This window comes from Grus americana, chromosome 1 (assembly GCF_028858705.1).
Source record: "Grus americana isolate bGruAme1 chromosome 1, bGruAme1.mat, whole genome shotgun sequence".
NCBI classification, from domain to species: Eukaryota; Metazoa; Chordata; class Aves; order Gruiformes; family Gruidae; genus Grus; species Grus americana.
The window spans coordinates 219389669-219412212 of NC_072852.1; the positions used below are offsets into that span (position 1 = coordinate 219389669).

Consider the following 22544-nt stretch of genomic DNA (forward strand, 5'->3'; position numbering starts at 1 on the left):
TCCCCTGTGCTGCTCCATTGCCCGGCTGCAAAGGAAGGAGGTACTGCTGACACCGTTTCCTCTCTAAAGAGCTGTTGGAGCTACTGATGCAACACTGCTAGGACTAGGCAGCAGTGTCATTTCAACACCAGGCTTGGTGTGGTGTTCACCTAGCCTGCCATCCAGGGCCCACTGGTAGCCCCGCTTTGGGGTCCGACAGGCTGTTGGTGGTCATAACGTTGCTCTTGCTTCACACAAGAGAGGGGCAGCTCTTGCTTGGAAAGCCTGGCACCCTGGCTCTGCAACACCAGCACCGTGTCCTGCCCCGTGCCTGTACCTCTAGCTGCAGATTAAGGCTGACAGAACCATCCAGGTGCTGGCTGTAACGCACGGTCAGGGAGCAGGACGCGTTCCGCATCCCCACATGGCACAGGGCGGGAGAGGAGGAGCAGAACGATGTGCACATTCACTGTGTTAATGTCGGGTGGAAACATACTGCTGAGGTCCACAGCCACTGGTCTTGCTGGTCTGGGACCCCGAGGTATAGACGCACGAACAGTGTGTGCTGCTGGCTTGCACCCAGCTGGGTGCACACACAGTCGTTTTGTTAATTGTGTCCGCCCGTGCCTCAAGCTCAGGAGACCTTTTCTGTTTGGTGGCAACTTCCAAGCTTTTGAATTACACTTCTGTGCTAGCTGGAACAAGACATTGAGAATGGTGTTACCTCCTGAAATCATGCTGAAATGCCCGACAGATGGCTGAAAGGGGAGTGACATGCTGCAGGAAAGCTGGACTGGTTTCTGGGGTTTGTTTCTTTTACTTTTCCCCCTGCCCAGGATGTTCTCGGCACTGCCAGCATGGCTGGATCCTTTGCCTGTCAGATGGGCTGTCTGTGGAGGATGGAGGGGTCATAACTGCAAATCCCTGCTTTATCAGGAGAAAGGCAGAAAATTTACCCCTAGATCATACAAAACAAGAATTTCATCATTCTGAAACACTGACATGTCTGTCCCTGTTGCTTTTTAAGTTATTCCTGGAAAAGCATTGCTGAAACTGATGTGCTTACGCAGAATCCTTCCATTCTAGTGAAAAAACATTCTTCCATTAAGCCAATCTGAGTAAAAAAAGCTCTGATCGGTCCTGTTTAAAAGCTGCCCTCATCCCCTCCTCTTGGGATCATACCCATTTTCTTTTAGATATCGTATTCTGATCAAAATGCACAAGAGTAATGGTAAGAGCATTTTCATTGATTCAGAAAATGCTTTTGATCAACTTCTTAAAAATACATCAGTACCAAAATATAAAGGACCAAATTTCTGCCTAATTTAAGCTGGCTTCAGTGAATCTCTGAAAATTTATATCCGTGCATGCATCAGAGGTTGAGAGGTTTAGGGCCAGAGGGGCCCTGGCTTGCCCTGCAGCTCGTCCTTCTGCGCAGGATAGGTCAGAAATCCCCCCTGTCCCCGGTGATTTTGGCAATCTCAGGGGTACCAGGTGGGCTGGGACGTGCCCATCACTGGTTTAGACACCAGCATCCCCAGATGTCCCACCGGAGCTCCACGTGCACGGGGCATCCCAGCATCACTTTGTGTGTGGAGGTCCAGGACCAGCCCCGCCGGGCGGGCAGGAAAGGGCAGCAGCGAGCAGGCTGATGCCTTTCGGAGAGAGCCCAAATAGCCAGGAGGACTGGCTTTGGCCCTTTGGCCAGCCTGGCTGCCTTTCTGCAGCGTGATGCTCCCAGCAGCCCTGAGCCCATCTCCCCCCTTTCCTGCCCCCTGCTCCCTCCCTCCCAGCCCACAGGCAGCCGCAGAGACACAGCAGCATGCTAAGAAGTTCAGAAAATGTGGATTTTTTTTTTTATTGACTGTTACAGACACATCTTCCTCCGGGAGGGTTTAATGGTACTTGTAGGCCAGAGCATGGGCCACCACGCCGACCAGCTTCTGCCAAGTGGCCTGGCAGGCAGGAGTGAAGTCCTTGGCGAAGTGTGCGGCCAGCACGATGATGAGGATGTCTCCCAGGAGCTGGAGAGGAAGAGGAAGGAAATCAGGTCAGCAGGAGTTGAGCACCCCTTTGCCCCACGCAGGACCCAGGGACCATGGGCTGGAGGGAACCCAGCTGCTCTGGTGGGTCCTGGAGGCTGTGACCCAGGGAAGCTCTTCCAGCTGAATTCTCTGTGCAGGAAAACACTCCTGTGCTGACCGCATGCACCAGTATCCACCCGCTCTGTCTCACACCTGCTTTTTCCAGCCTCTAGACTTTATTTCCAGACACTTTCTGTCTTTTTTTTTTTTTTTTCCTGCTGTGAAACCCCATGCCTACTTGAGCAGAGGGTTGTGGTCAGTGTGAGGTCTACCTGCTACATCCCCAAAGTCAGGCTTAAAGAAAGGCTGAAACAGAGGCCATCAGCCACATCCAGCCCTCTCAGTCCCTTCCAGCCTGAACTGCTCCATCTGTCACCCCCCCCTTGCACCCTGATGTCTTTTGCTTCCTTCACCTCCTGCTCCTCTCCCTCATCTACTGACCTTGTCCCCATGCTCAGACCTGTCCAAATCTCATCTCTTCCCATCGGTGTCCAGTCCCTGACCATCCCACATTTGCTTTTCCTCTCCTCCCACGTCTGCCAGTCTTGGGAAAAGGGGAGACAAAGTGGTCCCCATCCTGGGGGCCAGGAGGTGCCAGGGAAAGGCTGCACATGGCACTGACACAGCGACAGCACCCTTCAGGCGCTTCCCCCCATGCTCTCCACCCTCAGTCCCACTTGGCATCCCTGCATCCATCTCCTGCTTTTCTCAAGCCATGCCTGCACGAGCCTCCAGGCTTCCAAAGCATCTCCCTATATTTGTCCCCAGACCCCTCACAGCCTGGAGCCTGGCATTTCCATGGCATTATCAAATGCCCAGCCTTCTCCTCTCCCCCAGTTTCCATCCAAGCCAGCCCCTTTCTGTGCTGTTTATGCTTGTTTGATACCCTCCAGGCACTGAGCTATTCTGCAGGATGGAGGGACAGAGGGTCGAGCCCCAAGCACAGCTGCTCACCCTGAAGTTCTCGGGGTCCACGTGCAGCTTCTCGCAGTGCAGCTCAGACAGCTTGGAGTAGGTTGCCTTGAGGTTGTCCAGGTTCTTGACGGCTTCCCCAAAGGAGGTGAGCACTTTCTTGCCATGAGCGCGGACCTTGGGGTTGCCGATGATGGCGGTGGGGCTGGAGAGGTTCCCAAAGTTATCAAAGAACCTCTGGGTCCAGGGGTAGACGATCAGCAGCCTGGGGAGAGATGGAGGGACACAAGCAGACACGTTAGCGCTCCCAAATGCAAATGCCACAGTTTCTCTGTGCAGGGTGCAGCTGAGCAGATGCCCGGGAGCTGGACCTACCTGGCCAGGGCCTCGGCACCGCATTCCTCCACGTTGACCTTGCTCCAGAGGCTGGTGATGAGCTGCTTCTCTTCGGCTGACCAGTGCACCATGGTGGCAGGCGGCTTTGCTCAGAGCTGCAGGAGGACACAGACCCCGTAGCTGAGCCGCAGACCCCACGGTGGCTTTTATCCACTGCCAGCAGCTCCTCCCCGTCCTGCGCTGCGGGGTCATTGGCTGCAGCCGGGGTGGGGGTCCGCACCAGCAGTGGGTTGGTCTGTCCGTGGAGTGGTCAGTCTGCACTGACGTGTGGTCTTCAAGGAAAAAACCCTTGCTTAACAGGCGGGCTCAGGACACAGTACCTTCTTATCTCCCTCTCCTTCCCCCCATGACTGCGTGCACACGCTGCCCCATGCCCTGCAGCCTGCAGCAGGCACTCACCCGTGTGCAAGGTGCTTTGCAACGGCCTCATGCCAGCAGCACCCAACCTTTGAGTCAGATTTACAGGCTCTCTAAACTTGAGGGATATTTCTCTGATGCAATAGATGACCGGATTTATGAACTTAGGTGCTTCGCAGGTCCTTCTGCACAGGAGCACGCTCCTGGGGATGCTGAGTGCTGCTGCCCTTGGCCGCAGCTCTGCAGCTCTGGACACACAGACTTGCAGAGAAGCCCTTGTCTGTTTTCCTAAGCAGGCACCTTTCATCAGGCGAAACCGTGGAAAACATCAGCCTGTCGGTCCAGTTCCTGCACACCTGAACCGGGTGCTGGAGATCCATGGATGTGCGGCCACGTGTTAATGAAACAGAGAGAACCTCCCCGTGCTCCAGGTTTTGAGGAATTCCTGTGTGGGATGCTGGTGCCGGGGCAGGCTGCTCTGCTCTTTTAATGCGTGTCCAGTTTTAACGAGGCAGGCACCTCACCCTCCGCTCCCTGCTGGGAAATTAAATGCCTTGCACATGGATAGCAGGATTCACCGGGTTACAACCAGCCCGGCAACATCCCTTTCCACCAGGACAGGATGTGACCAAAGGCTTTTGTTTGACTCGGGGTGTCGCCTTCCCATTGAACTACAGGGGCATTTTCCCGTTTTTCAGCCTTAGGTGAAGCCGTGCTCCCATGGTCAGAAAGGCAAAGCCAGGAAGCACGAGGTGTATGGCATCCTGGCAAGACTTTTGGGTCTGTCTCTAGGCAGCCTAGGAGGTTTCATCCAGACATCTGACCCATTCCAGTTACAGATCGATACTGGTCCATCGATCTCAGCGGAGCCGCGCTGAGCAGCAGCACGAGCCCGTTACTGTGACCCAGCTGGGGTGCTTCACGTCTGCAGTCACATTTCAGCTCCTTGCCGCAGGGTCCTAGGAGGCATTATTCATTTTTTTAAAAAATTTCTGAATCCCAGACAAGGCCCATGGGCCCCTCTGGGCAGCGGGTGAGTTGCTGGAGCGGTCTGATAACAGGCTGTGGAGCAGAGGCTGCTCAGTGCAGATAATTGTATCGTGCAGGTGGCCAGCGCTTGCTTTAGCTCCTCACCTAAAGAGCAGACACACGCTCACACACCCTCGGCTCCTGAGGAGATCTGAAGACGTCAGAAGTTGTCGATTTTCAATAAGACGGGACTCAAAGGGTGAAATCAAATATGTACAACCCTAAATTCACAGGCAGATAACCAGCCAGCCCATACAACCGAGCACAGAGCTGACCAAAACAGCTCTACGCTCATCTGGGGGATGACAATAAATGACCTGCGTGGCCATTTCATTTATTACTTCTCTCATTCTGTAGTCCGCATTTCCTGGCAGACCCACATTGAAAATAAAATCCAAGCTACATCTGGGTCTATTATTAGGAATGCTTTTGCCTCATCTGTGATAGGAGTCTCATTTTCAGCTCTGCAAAGCCGAATTTTAAAAAAGAAAAGATAATCATGCTTTTCTTCTCAATTTGAACCAGCATCATGAAAAAGCTGAGGGAAGGGTGAGTGCAAAGCTGGGAGAAGCAGGACGACAGCAAACACAGAGGCTGGGAGGAGAGCATTAACTGTATTAACAAGAATCTATGGTTAATAAATGCCATTTTCCTGCACTCTGCAGAAAAGCAGGCAGCGACGTGGCTTGTAGTAATAAACCTCAGGTCCTGGTCCCATGCTTTGACCCGTTCTGGGTCTGGTTTTGCTGGTGCAGTTGCAGGAGCAGGATCATTTCTTCACAGGATGGTTAACGATGGTGACAAAGAGCCGAGGGGGGAGAAGGCAGAGGAAACAGGGGGAAGAGAGGCTGAAGTCCTTCCAGCTGTTTCGTCCAGGCAAACTCGTTTGGTGCTGCTCTTCTGAATTGATTCCTTCTAATGGCTTCTGTTATACCCACAGTAATTCTTTAAACTCTTTAAATCCGGCAGGACGAGCACTCATAGAAAAGGAATAATAGCAGGTGAATCAGCCAGCTAATCGGGTTAGGGTCATACTGGAGACTTGTACGCCTCTGGATGGGGAGAGTCCATAATAGGAACGACCTTGTACAGCCACTCTGGGCTGTAAGATTCATACAGGAGCTTCAGCCTACTCCTACCCCACCGGTCCTTTTGGCTGCGTCCAGCCTAGCACCGGTGCCTTGATTTAACTGGCAGGCCAGAGCTGACTTCGCCCCACCACACTGCTCCTGCAGGTACGGCGCGAAGGGTTGCTCCAGAAAAGGGTGCCTGGGGCAAAAGGGGACTCCAGGCTACTGTCCAGGCGAACCCCAAATTTGGGACCACAGCAAAGACTTCCCAAATGCTCACAGACCATAAGGAACCCGCAGGGCAGCTGCTAAAAACCCTTTTGGATGGGGTCAGTGACAAATTCAGGGACACACAGAGCAGCAGCAGGTTGGTCTGAATCACCGTAATTTATACAACTTTCTCCGGTTGGGACTGTCTGGTTACTAGCCTGAACATGAAAGCCAAGGAGAATGTCTGAAAATGCAATCTTTTTCCGTAGGAGAAAAAGGGAGAATAGGAAAGACTACAAACAGAAGAGGTATGGGTGCACCACGGTGCAGATTCGGAGCAGACTGGAGTTTTACAGCAAGCAGGCAGAGAGCTTGATGTTATTACCGCAAGGAGAGTTAGATCTAATTTAGCTGTGGCTCATCGCCTGAGGCACTCTGCTTCCAACATAAAGACATTTCAAATTGTTTATCTGCCGTAACAATAAACTAAGGGAAAAATATAACTGCAGGTTAAATGAATGCCTCTCTGCCCCTAACGGGGATCTCTAATTTCAGGATCCAGGTTTAACCCTTTGTACGCTTTAGGCCTGGCTCCAGGAGGTGTGGCGCACCCCTCGCTCTGACTGCTCTGGCCTGGATTTCATGCCACATAATGACGTATCATGCGAGCATGGGCCTCGGTGTTTTAGTTGGCTTACAGCCTTTTACTGCATTGCTTTCATTTTATAGGAAATCTCCTGGGTTTGAAATTTGGGTCTCAAGTGACCCTGTCTGGAGGCTGAAGGCTGGTTGTGACAGAAATGCACAGAGGACAATCAGGGCACAGCAGGAGATGTGACCTGACCCTGTTCATACATCCCTGCCCCTATATCCCTGTAAAGCCATCTGCCAGGACATACCCAGCCCTGAAGTCCCTTATTGGCTGGATGGTCACACTCCAAGATTTGTGGTCAACGGCTCAATGTCCAAGTGGACACCAGTGATGAGTGTTGTTCCTCAGGGGTTGGTGCTGTGACCGGTGCTGTTTAACATCTTTGTCGGCGACATGGACAGCAGGATCGAGTGCACCCTCAGCAAGTTTGCCAACGACACCAAGCTGTGTGGTGTGGTGGACATGCTGGAGGGAAGGGATGCCATCCAGAGCGACCTGGACAGGCTGGAGAGGTGGGACCATGCAAACCATGTGAAGTTCAACAAGGCCAAGGGCAAGGTCCTGCACGTGGGTCAGGCCAGTCCCAAGCACAACTCCAGGCTGGGCGAGGAATGGATGGAGAGCAGCCCTGAGGAGAAGGACTTGGGGGCTTTGGGGATGAGAAGCTCAACATGAGCCAGCAATGTGCGCTGGCAGCCCAGAAAGCCACCCGTGTCCTGGGCTGCGTGTCCAGCAGCGTGACCAGCAGGTCGAGGGAGGGGATTCTGCCCCTCTGCTCTGCTCTGGTGAGACCCCCTGCAGTGCTGCGTCCAGCTCGGGGGTCCCCAGCACAAGAAGGACATGGAGCTGTTGGAGCGAGTCCAGAGGAGGCCACGGAGATGATGCGAGGGCTGGAGCACCTCTGCTCTGGAGACCTCAGGCTGAGAGAGTTGGGGTGGTTCAGCCTGGAGAAGAGAAGGCTGCGGGGAGACCTTAGAGCCCCTTCCAGTCCCTGCAGGGGCTCCAGGAAAGCTGGAGAGGGGCTGGTGCCAAGGGCAGGGAGTGACAGGACAAGGGGAATGGCCTGAAGCTGCAGGAGGGGAGATGGAGATGGGATGTGAGGCAGAAATCCTTCCCCGTGAGGGTGCTGAGGCCCTGGCACAGGGTGCCCCGAGAAGCTGTGGCTGCCCCTGGCTCCCTGGCAGTGTTGAAGGCCAGGTTGGATGGGGCTTTGGGCAAGCTGGGCTAGTGGAGGGTGTCCCTGCCCATGGCAGGGGTGGCACTGGATGGGCTGGGAGGTCCCTGCCCACCCAAACCAGGCTGGGGTTCTGTGATTCCATAAGTCAGTCTGGAATCTGTGGGGGTTCAGAGCTGACTGAGGTGAAGGGATGAGAGGCATGTGGTCAGGCATAGGAGCCAGGATATTCAGGGAAAAGCTAAAGATTTAATTAAACAGCTTCTGAGTTATCCCTCAACACAAGAACTTGGGAAAAAGCAATCCAGAAATAGGCAAAAGCAGCTTTTTTATTCATGACAAGCTGTCTCCAAGGCAGTCTCATTTAAGGCAGTGTTTTTCCTGCCTGTAACCGAGTTGGTTTGCGCTCACCCCTCGCCCTCACTGGGGTTTTCATCTGCTCAGCACAAGAAGGACACAGGCTCCAGGCAAGAAGGTCCAGCCTGTGGCTTCCTACCAGAACCTCTGCCCTGGGCTGCAAAACGAGCCCACGCGAGCTCTGTGCCACCCGAGTGCGACAGCTTGAGCGAGGGACGTGGTCGGTGCGGCAGGGAAGAGCAACGGGGCAGGGGTTGAGGGAGCCAGGTGGGGTTTTCCAGCTGTGACCAGGCGTGTGACGCGTCTCCATCGCAGCATGGTGCACACTTTGCTGCTGGACCACGCTGCGCCGTTGCAGCTCCACTTCTCCCTGATCAGGGCTCTGCCTCGCTTTGCCGTGCTCGGGTCGGTGTAGCATCCCCGGCCGCAGCGAAGCAGCATGAGACCCGGCTATCAGGCTGACAGAGGCTGATTCGGACCCCACCACCCCGGCCGTGCCCAGCTCCCCTCTATCACCTGCGGGCAGCCCATCGCCGCCCACGCCCTGCGAGCCCGGCGCCAGATAGCTCCTCGCCACCCTCGCTGCAACCTGAGATAAAAGCCAGCGCCCGGCCGCCCTCAAGATGTGACAACCTGTTTTCTGCCCTGGATTTAGCAGAAATGGGCTGTGTTATTCGTGGGGATGGGGCCCGGCTCTGCTGCCTGCCGGCACACGGGCAGCAGCACAGGCTCCAACCACAGATCAGCTGCCGCCGTTTGCTGGTCACGCCAGCGTGCAGCCCTGGTATCTGTGCGGTAAACTGAGTTTTCCTACTCTTTTTTCTCTTAGGGCAGGTGAGAGGTGTTACGGTACAGGATTTCAGGATCTCCTTCACTATTAGTGCCCAAAGGCAGCATTCACACCAGAGCGAAGCGTGCACCAACATAGCTGATCAGGAGATGGGAGCTGGGTCTCTCCCCTTCCCCCTCTAGCCATGTGGGGATCCCTAAAAGCGTGTCCCCCAGGGCCCCTGGCAGAGCAGGAGGTGAGCAGAGGGGAGAGAAAGGGATGGAAAATCAGGAAAATATCCCTTCTGGGGTCTTCTGCCCATGCAGATGAAATAAGTGATTATGATACCAGGGGATAACACAGCGGCATGAATTACAGTGCCCTGGTTAGGAAACCCACAAAGCAGAAATCCCTCAGGCGTTGACGTCCCCGCGCCCACACACTGAAATCCTGCAGCTCAGCCACGCTCCCGTCTCTCGCTGGCAATTCAGCTCAACTGTGGCTAATCCAAAGGTGCTGATCCTTGGCGGTCTGCAGCATCCCTGCGGTTCTGCAGGCACAAACAGTGTCTGGAGCTGAGGGCTGTCCCGGTGCCCTTGTCCTCCTGTGTCTCTGCGCTCTGGCAGCTCGGTGGGGAATTCCCCTGGACTCAGCGTTTTTGCAAATGCAATTCTGCTGATGGAGGGCTCAAACTCAGAGTCATCAGTGCAGGAAGGCAGAAAATGGCCAGAAAGACCCATTGCCCAGGGCTGGACCCTGGGTGCTTTACAGGCCCAGGAGGGGAAGAGATGCAGAACCGAATAGGTGCTGGCACAGGCGGTCGGGATCAGCCGTGGAGCAGAGGGGTCTGGGCTGACCCGCTGTGGGACCGGCTGGGCAGGGAAACCCCTGCGGGAGGGACGCCCAGCCGTGCCAGGCAGGTTGGAAACCATCCTCAGGACCTTAGACAAGAGGCGTGAAACCTCTGCCTCTGAACATCCTGGGGCCTTTGCAGGGCTCTCAGGGCACGCGTGGCTCCCCATCTCAGGGTGGGCATCAGCAGCCTCCTTCGCTCTGCCACTGATGGTGTCCAACGCTGCCTCCCTCCATCGCTTCCCCCAGCCCTGGCCCGTGCTCGTGCCTTGGGGAGCACTCTCACACCTGAAAGGTAAGGCTGCTCCCCTCTCCTCCCCGCATCCTTCCGCACCCGTGGTCAGAAAGGGAGCCGGGGGCTCCTGGGACACGCTGAGCCCAGTCTTGCTGCAGGAAGAGCAGAGGAGCCCGCTGCTCCAGGAAGACACTTGGTTGTACTCGTGCCGGGCAGAAGTAGAGTGTGGAGCACGAAACCCTCCACACATTTAAACCCCAGAGACTTCGGAGTAAGGGCAAATGGCCTCGCTTCCCCCCTTACAAGGCTCGGGCATCCTTTTTTGTAAGGAGCAGGTGAGCTCCGAGGGACCTAGCCAGTCCTCCCAGCACTACGCCCGCTGCAACCTGCAGTCGGCTTTGCCCGTCGTTGCTTTGCAGAAGGATCCCTTAACCACAGACCCCCCCTGAAAGACCCCACAGCACTGAATGGGAACCACAAGAGCTGTGTCTCAGACCTTACAGTCCTGGGGCTTTTGCTAATGAAAGATGCCCCTGTGAGCAAGGACCTTCCTCCTAAGGGACCGAGAAGCGCATTGCTGAGCCCGGACAAGGACTTTCCTCCTCCTGCCTGCGGCACAAGACCAGCTGGGTCAGGAACGCATCCTCTGCAGGGGTTGTGTGTTCCCCTGGTGCCTTTCAAGCAGTTCACACTGGCACTGGACAGACCCAGGCCTGTTTCTGTGTTGGGACTTGATTTTAGGAAGGCAGAAAGTGAGACCTGACTCCAGCCCGGCACCTGCTACTTACTCAAGTAGCAAAAGCGGCTCTGAAAATGGGATGGCACCCGGGGCGATCCCCCTGCAGCCGCTGAGCAGCTCTTTGAGGGCTGCCTGTACAAGGTACCCCTCACCAGGGAAAGCAGCCCCCTGCCCGGAGGGATGCACCCAAGTCCTGGGAGGGGGGGGCAGCCCTTGGCAGACCCTCTCTCCAGCTGTCCCGCCAGAGGCCCTGATGCTCGGCAGCTCATCCCATCACCTCTGTGGTCCCAGGACTTGTTGGGTGAACCAGGGACTGGCCTGAAGGTCCTTACTCATTTGGTCAGCTCTCCACAGCACCGATCTCCATCATCCCGGCATCGTGCACTAGGCAGAGCCCCGTTCTCCCAGGGAGTCCCAAATAACAGCATCTCTGTGGGGCTGCGCTGGGACGGAGGTCAGGGAACATCCCACAGACCCTGTTTCACCCCAGCCCAAAGGCACACTGAATTTTGAGGCTTGTTTCAGACATCCAGGCAGAAAAGCAGCTCTGAAACCTGCATCGCCTGCCTGGCAGAGCCAGACGGGGCTCTCACTCCCGTGCCCAGGACTCAAGCCCATTTTCTGCAGCGGGATGTTTTAGCTATTTCTGCCGTATTGCTGTGGCAGGCTCTCCCATCATAAATTGAGTGCAATGAGTTTGCACCGACGCCGAGCACCCGCGGCAGGGTGCTGAGTCACGGCAGCCTCTCCCAGCCGGCTGCAGCGCGGGGCTGCGGCGGGGCGATAACTGGGGCGGCACAAACAGGAGCCCGGCTGTGCAGAGATAAGGCAGCCCTTGGCCGAGGAGCAGCGTTCCCCGTTATGCTGCGTCAGACTTCTGACGCTGCAGAAAATATTTCTGCTGAGGCAGTGTGGCAACCAGCTGAAAAATATTTAGCAACTTTTTTTTATTATTTATTTTTCTTAGCAGAACCAAGAGAGACAGGGCGGCCCTGGATTACCCGGGCAAGCGCAGGCTGCTCTCCCCTGCGGCAGCGTGGTTTTCGTGACTGCCCTCCACCTCTGGGGCAGAGCCCCTGGCAGGCTCAGGTGACTCGCATTCCCAAAGGGACGGTAGGACATGTCCTGATAGCCAGACCCTCTTCTTCATCCTCCCCTCTTGCCCTGCTGCAAGTCTGTGTGTGAGGGGGGTGGTGAAATGTGCGGCTGCTTTTGAAACCTTTCCTATTTCCATAGGAGAGGGAAGCAGACCACCTTGCTCCCCCTCCCAGAGAAATGCTCTCTGGGGATCAGCGTGCCCCCCTGCTTCCCCCTGTGCTGTCTGGCAGGCAGAGATTCCATGGGGAAACTGAGGCACCGAGCAGGGCAGCTGCACCCAAAGTGTCACGAAATGCTCGTGGCAGGATCCCCCTCAAAAAAGGGGGATGCTTGCTGCCCCATGCCCTGCTCCTACACCAGGGATACCACAAGATATAATCTTCCTTGGCCAGGCTTTTTTAGCATTCGGGCTGGAAATGGATGCCAGGCCAGTTTGGTGTTTGTGCAATTCTGAGCACGACTCCGTGCAAGCGGGTGCTGAGCCTGCTGCACTCGGGGCGAGCTCTGTGCTCTTGCACGTGCCTTGACACCGACCTTTTTCACTGGGATTGAGGGGCTTTGGGGTAAGTGTGGGTTGGGGTGATTCACAGCCCAAAACATTTGTGTTCGGAAGCACTGAGCTGCTGCATGTCATAAGGCACAAAACTCACCTGGGATCTCCTGTCATCCTGGGATCCCTCGTGTTTTACACGAGCCCATTCCAAACTGGCTGCAGGAACTGAAGGCACCACTGCTGCCCTGGGAAGTGCCTTTTTCTTCACGTTTAAAATGCCCGTTCATTCGGAAGAGGAGCAATACAAATGAAAGCAAATCTTCTTTTTCCAGGCAGGGAAACTGAGGCATGGATTTAAGGAAGGGATGGGGAAAGAAAAGCAAGGCTGGCCAAGCTGTCCTGCGAGGGTTGCTGGGGAGACCCGGCTTGTTCCCCCCAGGACCCCCCATCTCCCCGTGAGCCCCCGCAGCACCGTGCAAGTTGTGAGCGTGACTTTGCCCAGCGAAAGGTGCGTCGTGGCTGTGGGACCCGCAGACCCCTGCCCTGTGCGGGTCCACAGCCGGGTGCAATTTTGGAGGGTGGCAAACCCGCTGTCGGCCCCGGCGGGCACCTCACTACCGTGGGAGGGATCCTGCTCCCTCTAGTGTCGGTGAATCCCCACAGCGTGCCCACGCCAAATCCGGGCAGGATGGGGTGAGAGGGGAAACTGAGGCACAGCCGTGGACACCCGTTGTGCTGCCAGCCTGCGAGCATCGGGCAGGGGGATGCCCAGCGGTACCTGGGATCTCCAGAGGTGATGCCGGGATTCGGATGCCCCAAGCCCTTCCCCAGTCTGGGTGCTGATTTTCCATCTGGGCCGTGTGTGGTGCTAACCACTGCTAATCCGGGGCTTGCTCCGAAGCCGCTCTCGGCAGTACTGCCCAGGTTTGGTTTCCCAAAGGGAGGGCAGGGGACGGCAGAGCAGAGCTGGGGGGAAAGGAGTTGCCCCCCCCCACTCCCCAAGGCTTGATTTACCCCACTCATTTCCAGCGGTGTTACCAACATGAAGCCAGAGCAGCAGCACAGCTGCTGCCCAGTGCTTTGCACGCTCATTTGCACACCAGCAAGGTGTGTCAAAATACCTTGTACCCACCACCTCAAGTCACCTGCTGCAGGTCTCCAGCCCACAGGGTCAATCCTCTCGTGCTGACAAAGCAGCACCAGAAACCGCCCGCGGAGGCTGGGAAGGGGACGGAGAGCCTTGCGAGGGGCTCGCTGCTCCCTGTGCACACAGCAGACCAACCGGCTGGGGGGGGATTTTGCTCCTGAGGTGATCTTGGTGATTAAAGATGGACCTTGGGCATCAGCGTGAGGTGGGTGTGCATGGCCACCGGCTGAGAGGGGCGAGGACAGTGTGTCCCTGCCTGATAAATGCCCTGTCCTGCACTATTGCATGAAGCTGTGCTGCTCCAGTGAACCTCCCGCACCAATTTAGTAAATCTCCCTGCGAGCAAAGCCCAGTTTTGTCTTCTCAGCAGCTGATTCCCAGGGGGAGAGCTTCACCTTGTCTACATCAAGAGCAAGGCATCCAGCTGCTGCATTTTCTGGCTTTTCTGGGCTGGGACCACGTCCTTTCCCACACTTTCTGGGTCTGACGAGATGCACAAGGACAGACTTCGTGGGTGAACTTCCTAGTTTCACCCTTTTCCTCCCCTCTACCCACTTCATCCTTTGTTCTGACCCTATAGCAGCACTCAGGGACGCTCACACACACCTCTCTTTAATGGGAATTACCCGCAGGCACAAGCATTTGAGAGGCTGGTACTTTCTCATTGCATGTCTGGGCGCAGAGGCAGCAGACCCCTTTGAGGCTGGTCTGGACTGGGAGGGCTCTAACATCACCCCCAGGTACCTGGGCTTACAGAAACTGGCCCAGCTCCACTCTGCTGTGGGAAAACCCCCGTGCCAGTTTTTTCCCTGGCGCAGGTGGGGTTGTGCCTGCAGAGAGTTTCTCTCTGCCACCGCCGACGCTGCATCTCAACGGGAGGAAGGTCCACGCAGTGGGATGAGATCCCGGCTCCGTGTAGCGACCTGCTGCAGAAGTCACCAGTGCTGCAGCGAGTCTGCAGTCAGCCTGCACGGGCTGTGCCTCTGCTGGGCCAGGGCAGAGGGAAGGGGCTGTGCACCGCTTTGCTGTGCCCGGGGGTGTGCGAAGCGTCAGCGCTCGTGCCTGAGCTGGTGGTGAGCAAAACCCCCTCTCGACAGTCCACGGCGAGTGCAGGTTTTGTGTGGACATAGCCCCCAGGTAGCCAGAATGGGAATGTGGTGTGCTTATCTCAGTTCACCCTGATAATAAGGCGCCTGCCACCAGTCCTGGGCCACCATCCCAGGCAGGACCCGCTGTGATCAGTCTCGTGGTCCTGGAGAGCTCGAGCCCGGTGCTCAGGAGCAGAGATGCTGCCGCTGCCGCCTCCAGCCTGGCTTGTTCCCCGTGGCCAGCCGGGGGGTTGTGATGGCTGCGGTAACGAACCTCCACCGGAATGACTGCACAAACACAAACGGTTTAGATATTTAAGTTAACATTTCCCTAATGCAATTCCTCCTTGCACTAAAAATGGATTCACCATATCCCTGTGCACCATATTTTTTCATTAACATTTTACTGGTGGGGGAAGGCAGGTCCCAAGGAATACAGTAATAAATACAGCTTTAGATACTGAAATCTGGCCATCTTCATCCACTCTGAGGCTCTTGAGCTACAACATTTAGCACTAAATATTCCCTTTCTCCCCCTCACCAACAATGGCCATTAAAACCTTTTGTTCTTATCATTTCCTGTAGTCGGATGAAATCAACCCGGGGCGTTTGTTTTATTATGATGTTGTTTTCAAAACATAATAATCCATCGATGCGCCAAGTGCTGTGGTAAAATCCATTCCAAGATTTAGGAAGATCCCCATGAACCTTCTGCCTCTCACAAGAACCTTTCTAAGGGCTGAGAGGAGGTTTCAATCATACCTACACCCACTGCTGACCTTCCGAATTAACGTATAATTGCCACACCGCAAGAGCGTCTGCCGTCAGACAATAAGGGCATAGCAAGGGGTCTGTGCAGGGGAGACCCACAAAGAGCTGACAGGGATGGAGGTGGATGTCCTGGAGAATCTCTTCTGGTCCGGCTGAACTCAGCGTGTCATCCAGGCGCGTGCTGGTGCCCTGGCCCCGAGGACCATCTCACAGTGCTCCCTCGAATCCCGTTTCTCTCTCACTGCTCCAGTGGCTGCTCTCGGGGGCTCACGATGCTCCGCACCCCAAAGCACCCCAACAGGAGGACTAAAGGCTGGGTGAGTTACTGCAGGATCTCGGAGTGACCCGGGACAGCTGGAGGGAGCTGGGATGCTCAGGGAGGCATTTTGGGGACAGCCGTGGGGGAGGATTCTGAGTCCAGGCTCAGCTGGCCTCACCTGCCAGAGAGTGCTGGGCTCCAGGCTGCGCTGCTGCCAACGGAGCACGCCAGACACCCGTGCCCACATCTCCTTGGTCTTCATGCCATACCCAGTGAGGTTTACGGTCTGGGTGGTCCAGGCTGGCCATGGCCATGGACAGGGTGGCAGACGTTGGTCCTGAAACAGTGGATGAAGAAGAAGAAAGGTGGAAGGTAGAAGAGGCAGAGATGCAGATGTGAGACCATGCAGATGTGGGTCCCACAGGGACCAATGAGCTTGAGACAGATGTTCCTGGGAGGCAAACTCATCACATCTTGGAGAACCAAGATGTATGACCTGACATTGAAGATAGCATGCAGCACTGGTCAGGAAGGCAGTTGTCACACCCTGGACACTGCTTTTGGCACAAGCCACCCTTGAACGGCTCTAAGATGGGTGGGAGGGATCAAGTGTATACTGTCTCTTCCAACACATGAATTAGGACCCCTCCAAAGAAGTGTGTTCAGAACAAGCATAAAGTGGTGGGTCTAGATCTTCTTGCCATTGTGTGTTGCAGTTACCAAAACTCAAATTCAAATGAACCTTTGGCAGAAGAAAAAAGTCCTTCCTGGGCTATTATGTTAATATGAAACAGTTCTGGCTCAGGAATGCCCAAGACCACAAACTGCTGAGGGTTGGGAAGGTGCTCGAGGAATTACTAAGCACACTTGCCCTGTTCTTACATTCTCCTCTTGGCGTCTGCCTGAGACCACTTTTGGGGACAGAACACAAGGCCACATAGCTCTGGTCTGCTCCAGAGACCCTGGACTTGTCCCAGGGTTTCCTTCCACATCCACAGAACTGAAGCGGGGCTGGGAACATCCTTGAGGACTCATCGATCCATCAGCCTGCCACGGAGCAGGAGCTCCTCCGCCCACAGCACGCCTGGCCTGACCCTCTGGGGAGGGGGAGGCTGGGAGGAGGAGGAGGGCATCTCTGGAGGAGTCTCCAGGGTGCATCCCCTGCCGCCATCAGCAGGGACCGATGGCTCGGTGCAGAGCTGCACTGCGTGCCAGGGTGGGCCTGGTGCTGTGGGGGTTAGTGCATCTTCTCTGAGTCCTGAGAAACAGAGAGCCCTCCTGCTCCCAGGCCAGCCCGCTCCCAGGGGGGATTGCTGATGGTCTTCTATAAATCCTCTGCGGCTGCGAGCCCTGACAGTCGGGAACAGGCTGTTTCCTTGCAGCGGAGCTGGTGGGAAGCTCAGGGCAGTCGTGAGGGAGGCAGGTGAGTGGGCTTTTTGCTCTGTCATTGCAGATTGCACTGTGCCACTGGTGAGGGCTCAGCTGGGTCCTCGCTCCTCCCAGACGTGGACAGTGTCCATGATACCTGCAAACACTCCTGTCACCCTCCTGTGGACCAGCTCATTTCAGCTGCCCGAGGTAGGTGTTGCTCCACGGAGCTCTGTCCCCTTTCCAGAGGGCTGGCACGGAGATGGGAGACCTCTCAGAGACCCCAAACTCTCATGGTTCCCTGCTTGCAAGGGGGAATAGGCAGCCCTGCATCCGTCCAGAGAGCCACTCTTCACGCTAGAGCAGGGGGCAGCCCCTTTTCCACTCACAGCTTCGTGAGGACACTCGGTCTCAGTGAAATCCTGGGGTGCGTCTGTGGAATTTGTCATTTTCGGGAGTACATCAGACTGTAAGAGTTAAAAAAGAGTCATCACTTAGAAAAGCAACCAAAAGGATTCACCCTTCTTTTGTGCTCTTCCTGACAGGCTGTGACATGTGAGAGCTCGGTATGGACCTGATCTCAAATTTGGGAGGGTCCCGCATCCTGCCAGCCCAGTCCCAGCGCACGCTCTGCGTGCTTGAAACAGCGATGCTGCCTTGCTCCGGTGCACGCTGCGCTGCGAGCGTGCCGGTTTGCTGTGTAAAAGGTGGATGAGACAAGGGAGTTCCCCAGTTCTTTGTGCACGCAGCTGATGCAGCATCCGTCTAGCACAGTGTGTGTAAAGCACAGTCAGAGCTCTGGAGGAAGAGATGGGGCACACCAGAAATTTAGGGCAATTAAAAGCAACCTCTGACAGTTCCTGTACTCTCAGCGTGAAGACTGAACTGGGAATTATGGCTGCTTTAGCTGATCCTGCAGATGTTTTTGTCTGAAGGTAACTTTCTCCCCTAACTCCTCCTCCTTCCCCTCCACGTAATGTAGGGGATGATCTTTGACAAGCTTCTCCTGAGGACCAGAGCAAACTCCCACACATTAAAGTCTGCAGCTTTGTGCAAGCCCAGGTCAATACTGGGACTGATTCTGTCTTTGCAGTTATCCAAGGGTGCTGCACTGGGCCCTAAACCCGTGTACTGGGACAGGGACGGGCAAAGAGAGATGCTGTGGGTTGGAAGCCTTATGAATTTGAGGAAACACTGGCAATATTCTAAGCAGATAGATAGATTAGATATTTTTAAATGTAATGGTTTTATAGTTATTTAAATCGTTTCAAAAACTTTTCTACACTTACAGGTGGATATTCCAGATAAGGTGACGTAAACCTCCATAAAAGATCTCACTTAGCTGTCAAAACCATCATTTCCAGAGCAGTTCCTTAAAAACCCTCTTATGCACCCTTTCATTCCCACTGCCTTCCTCCCTGTTGCTTTCCATGGGATGTCCTTATGGTGGTGGGGGGAAGACCTCTCTAGAAGAGGTTAGAAAGCCGATGTGGACCACGCTGAGCCAACCTGGGGCTGCAGGGACCTCAGTGACCCTCGCTGATGCATGCTGAGGGTGCACTGGCTTTGCTCCCTGCAGCCCCTGAACAAGCACCCAAGGGAGCACAGGAACCCCTGCGGTAGATGGTCCTTCAAAGACAGACGTGAGGACCCAAGTTAGGCATGCGGGGAAGCCTGCAAGTGCCGTGGGGAGAGGACTCCAGAGATTACAGTCCTTCAGTCCTGTCCCCATCCTTCCTGGCAGCATGAGGCACCGTGACTTTACAGAAAGAAAACTTTCCGTAAAAGCAGTTCCATCTCTCCTCCACGTGTTTGCAGTGGGAGGATGTCCAGAGACATCCTGCTTTTATACGATGTCCTTGTAATTTCCATCTTACATTTATCCGCGTGCAATTTACAGACGTTGCTTTGGGAGTAATCACTATCCTTCAGCTTACATGGATCTTTTTCCCTCCATATGTTTGTAGATGTCCTGTGTTTTGTGGGTCTAAAAGGGCCAGGCTCTACTGGTCTCCACTCCTAAGAAAGTTGCCTTATCTCCACAGGCAGACCAGTATCTGATCCGTTATCACCTCCTCTTCTTTCACCAGAGATTCCCAGCAAAAGCACAAAATTCAAGATCAGAGCTCGCCACAGCCCTCTCTAATTGCAATGTCACTTCTCTCTCTCTCGATTTGCATTTACACAAGCACTCATGGACTTTTTTTTTTTTTTTTAAATTGTTCATTGCCCTGCTATGAACAGAAGGCAGCCAGAACTAGGACCTGCCTACACTGGGCGTGCAACACGCACACGTGCTTTCTCCCGGTGCATGGTTTCTGCGTCAGAGTGTGCACGCAGGCGGCAGTGAGTACGCTCAGACTGTTGCAGTACAGCTCCTGGTAGGCTTTGCTGCAGCACGGCGTTGCTGGTCAGGGCGATGCCTCTCATCCAAGGCTGCAGACGGAAGGGCTCCCGGGCTACCCCTAGTGCCACCCTGCCTGCGTGGGGTTTGTGACCCTGACGGCTTTCATTCCAGGGCAGCTCTTCAGGGATGAGATGGAGCATCCTTGTTTCATCCTGACCAGGACCAACAGCAGCCAGACCAGGACCCTATCATTCTTTCTGGGTGGCTTTCCAGCATGGGAAACCACTCAGATGTGGTCTGCTGTTCCTCTCTGCTCTACGTACCTCCTGGCACTGCTGGGGAACTTGACTGTGCTTTCCATCATTAAGGCAGAGCGGAGCCTCCACACACCCATGTATCTACTCCTTGCTATGCTAGCTGTGGCCGACCTGGGCTTGTCCACGTCCACGTACCCAACCATGCTGAGGATGCTGTGGCTGGAGGCCAGGGAGATCAGCTTTGGCACCTGCCTTGCCCAAATGTTCTTCATTCACACCTTCACGGATATTGAATCTGCTGTCATTCTGGCGATGGCCTTCGATCGTTATGTGGCCATCTGCCACCCCCTACGATATTCCTCCATCCTCACTAACTCGGTGACCACCAAGATATGTGTGGCAATCGTCGTGAGGACCACCCTTGTCCAGCTCCCACTCCCAATCCTGCTGACTCGGCTGTGTTTCACCAGGGTCAGCAAGCTCTCCCATCCCTACTGTTTGCATCCAGACATCATCAAACATGCAGGCTCGGGTACGAGGGTTAACAGTATCTATGGCCTTTTTGTGCTGCTCTCCACACTAGGTTTGGACTTGCTCTTTGTCTTCCTATCGTATCTTCTCATCCTTAAGACCATCCTGAACATTGCAACTTGGAGGGAGCGTCTGAAAGTCCTCAACACCTGCATCTCACATATCTGCGCTGTCCTGCTCTTCTTTATCCCCATGATCTGCCTCTCCATGATGCACCGGTTTAGCAAACACGTGTCCCCCCAGGCCTACGTTTTTACAGCTAACATCCATTTCCTTGCTCCACCCATCCTGAATCCTATCGTTTACAGCATGAAAACCAAACCAATCCGGAGACGGATACTGAGGATGCTCTGCCAAAGAGGGCTCCACAGGTCCAGGGTTGCCATTTGCCAGTGAAGCCAATATGATGGCTGCTGCCAACTGTCTTATACAGGGTACAACCCCCAAGAAGACCAACCAGGAGAGGGGAACATGCCAAACTTCTGCCGATGTAAGGATATGTGGCAAGTAAGGATATAAGGAAGGTAAAGGGTATATGGAAGGTAAAGGATACGTAGATACTTGCAATGTAAGAAACATGGTTTGTAAGAGTATCTGGTTAGTGGCTCTTCAACATATAAACAGAGGCAAAAGACAGGAAAAACAACAAACCACACCTGCACACACCAACCCAAGACCCCAGGAGATAACACAGACAATAACGCAGACCACAACCTTCAGGTCGGTGACTGAGGGGTGGCTGGAGGAGCCGGGAGCAAAAAGGTTCAAGCTGAACTGCTAAGAAGGGAGAAATAAAATTATCATGGGTGCCCTGGGAAAGAGCAGGCAGTGCTAGATATTTGATGGGGCTTGTGTAAAAGTTTATATGGGGTGATTTAACGGGCTTGTGGAAATGTGCAAAGTGTATGATGGGCTGTTTAGAAGAAGGACCAAAACCAAGGGAAAGGAGGGATCTAGGTGTTTTGGGAAGGAGCCAGCATGGGAAAATGGAGGGGGGCTGGTAAAGGGGCTGATCAAGTGGAAACAAGTTGCTGGTCAATGCAGTCTCCAGGCCATGCACCTGATCACCACAGCCTGTCCTGTCTGCTCATTAAACTCACTTCTGGCTCTTTTCTGAGTGACCTTTCTGTGTGCGGGGGTGTACGTGTGGGATTTGGTGACAAACGTAATGCTGGACTAACTGATGAATGGGAGGAGACCAGAACCTGGAGAGACCCAAGGCTGGAGCTGGGGAGTGGACAAACGGGGCCCAGGGTCTGGGCATGGATCTGGACAGGCTTCTGGTCTGCTCCAGGTCTGAGGGACCTACGGACACAAGAGTGGCCGTGAACCAAGCGGGCGAGGGTCGTGTCCTGTCCTGACCGTCCATGGAGGAGGAACGGGGCTGGGTCATGCTGGTCATGTCTACGTGAGCACTGCTGGTGCCGGTGCGGGTGCCAGGGCAGGCACTGCTCTCTCTGATGGCGCTTTCGGCTACCTGGGACCACGTTCGGCCCCAGGGAGACGAGGCTGGTCACTGGCCATTCCGACTTGATCCATTATATGTGAGGTAGAGGATGAGGGTGATTAGGAGCACAGGGGGCTGGCAAGGTTCACCCCCCCACAGACACGGCTGGACCGGTGTCCCAAACAGGGGGCTGATAATAGAAGCAGCCCCCCCCCCCCCCCCGCCCCAGATCTGCAAGGGGAACGCTTTATATCAAGCAATGGCTTTTGGACTCTCACATATGAACCAAAAGTATTGTCTTCTCTTTAAAACACAAGTGTTTTCCTTTCTAGGTTTTTCTTTGTTTCACCTGGAGCATTTTTCCTGGATTGGGTTACAACACTGTATTTCTTGAAATAACTGTCATTCCTGGATTAGCATGCACTAGTTAGTATGCGAGAGTTTCCATGAGGCACTGCAGCACAACGCCTCCGCAGACTGGCTCATTTAGACTTAGAAGATTGATTTCTTCCCACCTGAGCTGAGGGGAGAGCTGTTTCAAAAGGAGCTGTTCTCTTCCAGCTGACCCAGAGGTGCAGGCACTGTATAAACTGACAGCCCTCGGATGGGCATTTTAAAACAGTGTGAACATTTAAGGACTGTGTTTTCTGACAGTGTCTGTTATGGACGGTGCACCCAGCACAGTAACAAGTCAGTCTGTCCTTGGGAGGCACCGTTACTGGGAACTATAACTGCTTTAAAAAGTGGTCCAGTGGATTTTCCTGGCCTTTCCAGGCTCAGACCCCTTGGCACACATCTATATAGCCCATGAAGACACGTATATGCATCCTCCTATGTATAATGAAATGGCAAGCCCCAACTAAAGGCCCTGGAGACCAGTAATTCTGCTTCTTCCAGTGTCAAAGTTTGGGGTTGTTCTGGTG

The 22544-nt window shown here is 54.6% G+C and overlaps 2 protein-coding genes across 13 annotated transcripts; one reads left to right on the plus strand and one right to left on the minus strand.

The window, feature by feature from the left end:
- Positions 1-1795: 1795 nt before the first annotated feature.
- LOC129201950 (hemoglobin subunit rho) lies at positions 1796-3474 on the minus strand. The gene is made up of 3 exons (XM_054813947.1): positions 3351-3474; positions 3018-3240; positions 1796-2003 (listed from the first exon to the last, which is right to left on the minus strand). The coding sequence occupies exons 1-3, from the start codon at positions 3440-3442 to the stop codon at positions 1875-1877; spliced, it is 444 nt and encodes a 147-aa protein (XP_054669922.1). The 5' UTR covers positions 3443-3474; the 3' UTR covers positions 1796-1874.
- A 6589-nt stretch (positions 3475-10063) lies between these two features.
- Positions 10064-21286, plus strand: LOC129201929 (olfactory receptor 51L1-like). 12 transcript variants are annotated; one of them, XM_054813911.1, is made up of 4 exons: positions 10064-10136; positions 11783-17466; positions 17585-17974; positions 19558-21286. In XM_054813911.1, the coding sequence occupies exons 3-4, from the start codon at positions 17959-17961 to the stop codon at positions 20568-20570; spliced, it is 1029 nt and encodes a 342-aa protein (XP_054669886.1). In that variant the 5' UTR covers positions 10064-10136; positions 11783-17466; positions 17585-17958; the 3' UTR covers positions 20571-21286. The 12 variants fall into 12 exon arrangements, with proteins under 12 accessions (XP_054669886.1, XP_054669885.1, XP_054669890.1 ...); XM_054813910.1 differs by having other exon boundaries at positions 11783-17249; XM_054813915.1 differs by having other exon boundaries at positions 11783-17094; positions 17287-17974.
- Positions 21287-22544: the final 1258 nt, after the last annotated feature.

Bases quoted from the DNA above. Each gene is read 5' to 3' on its own strand.
- LOC129201950 (XM_054813947.1), bottom strand. From the start codon at position 3,442: ATGGTGCACTGGTCAGCCGAAGAGAAGCAGCTCATCACCAGCCTCTGG. The intron at 3,241-3,350 runs GTAGGTCCAGCT...ATCTCTCCCCAG, and splicing joins GGTGCCGAGGCCCTGGCCAG to GCTGCTGATCGTCTACCCCT. The intron at 2,004-3,017 runs GTGAGCAGCTGT...CTTCCTCTCCAG, and splicing joins TGGACCCCGAGAACTTCAGG to CTCCTGGGAGACATCCTCAT.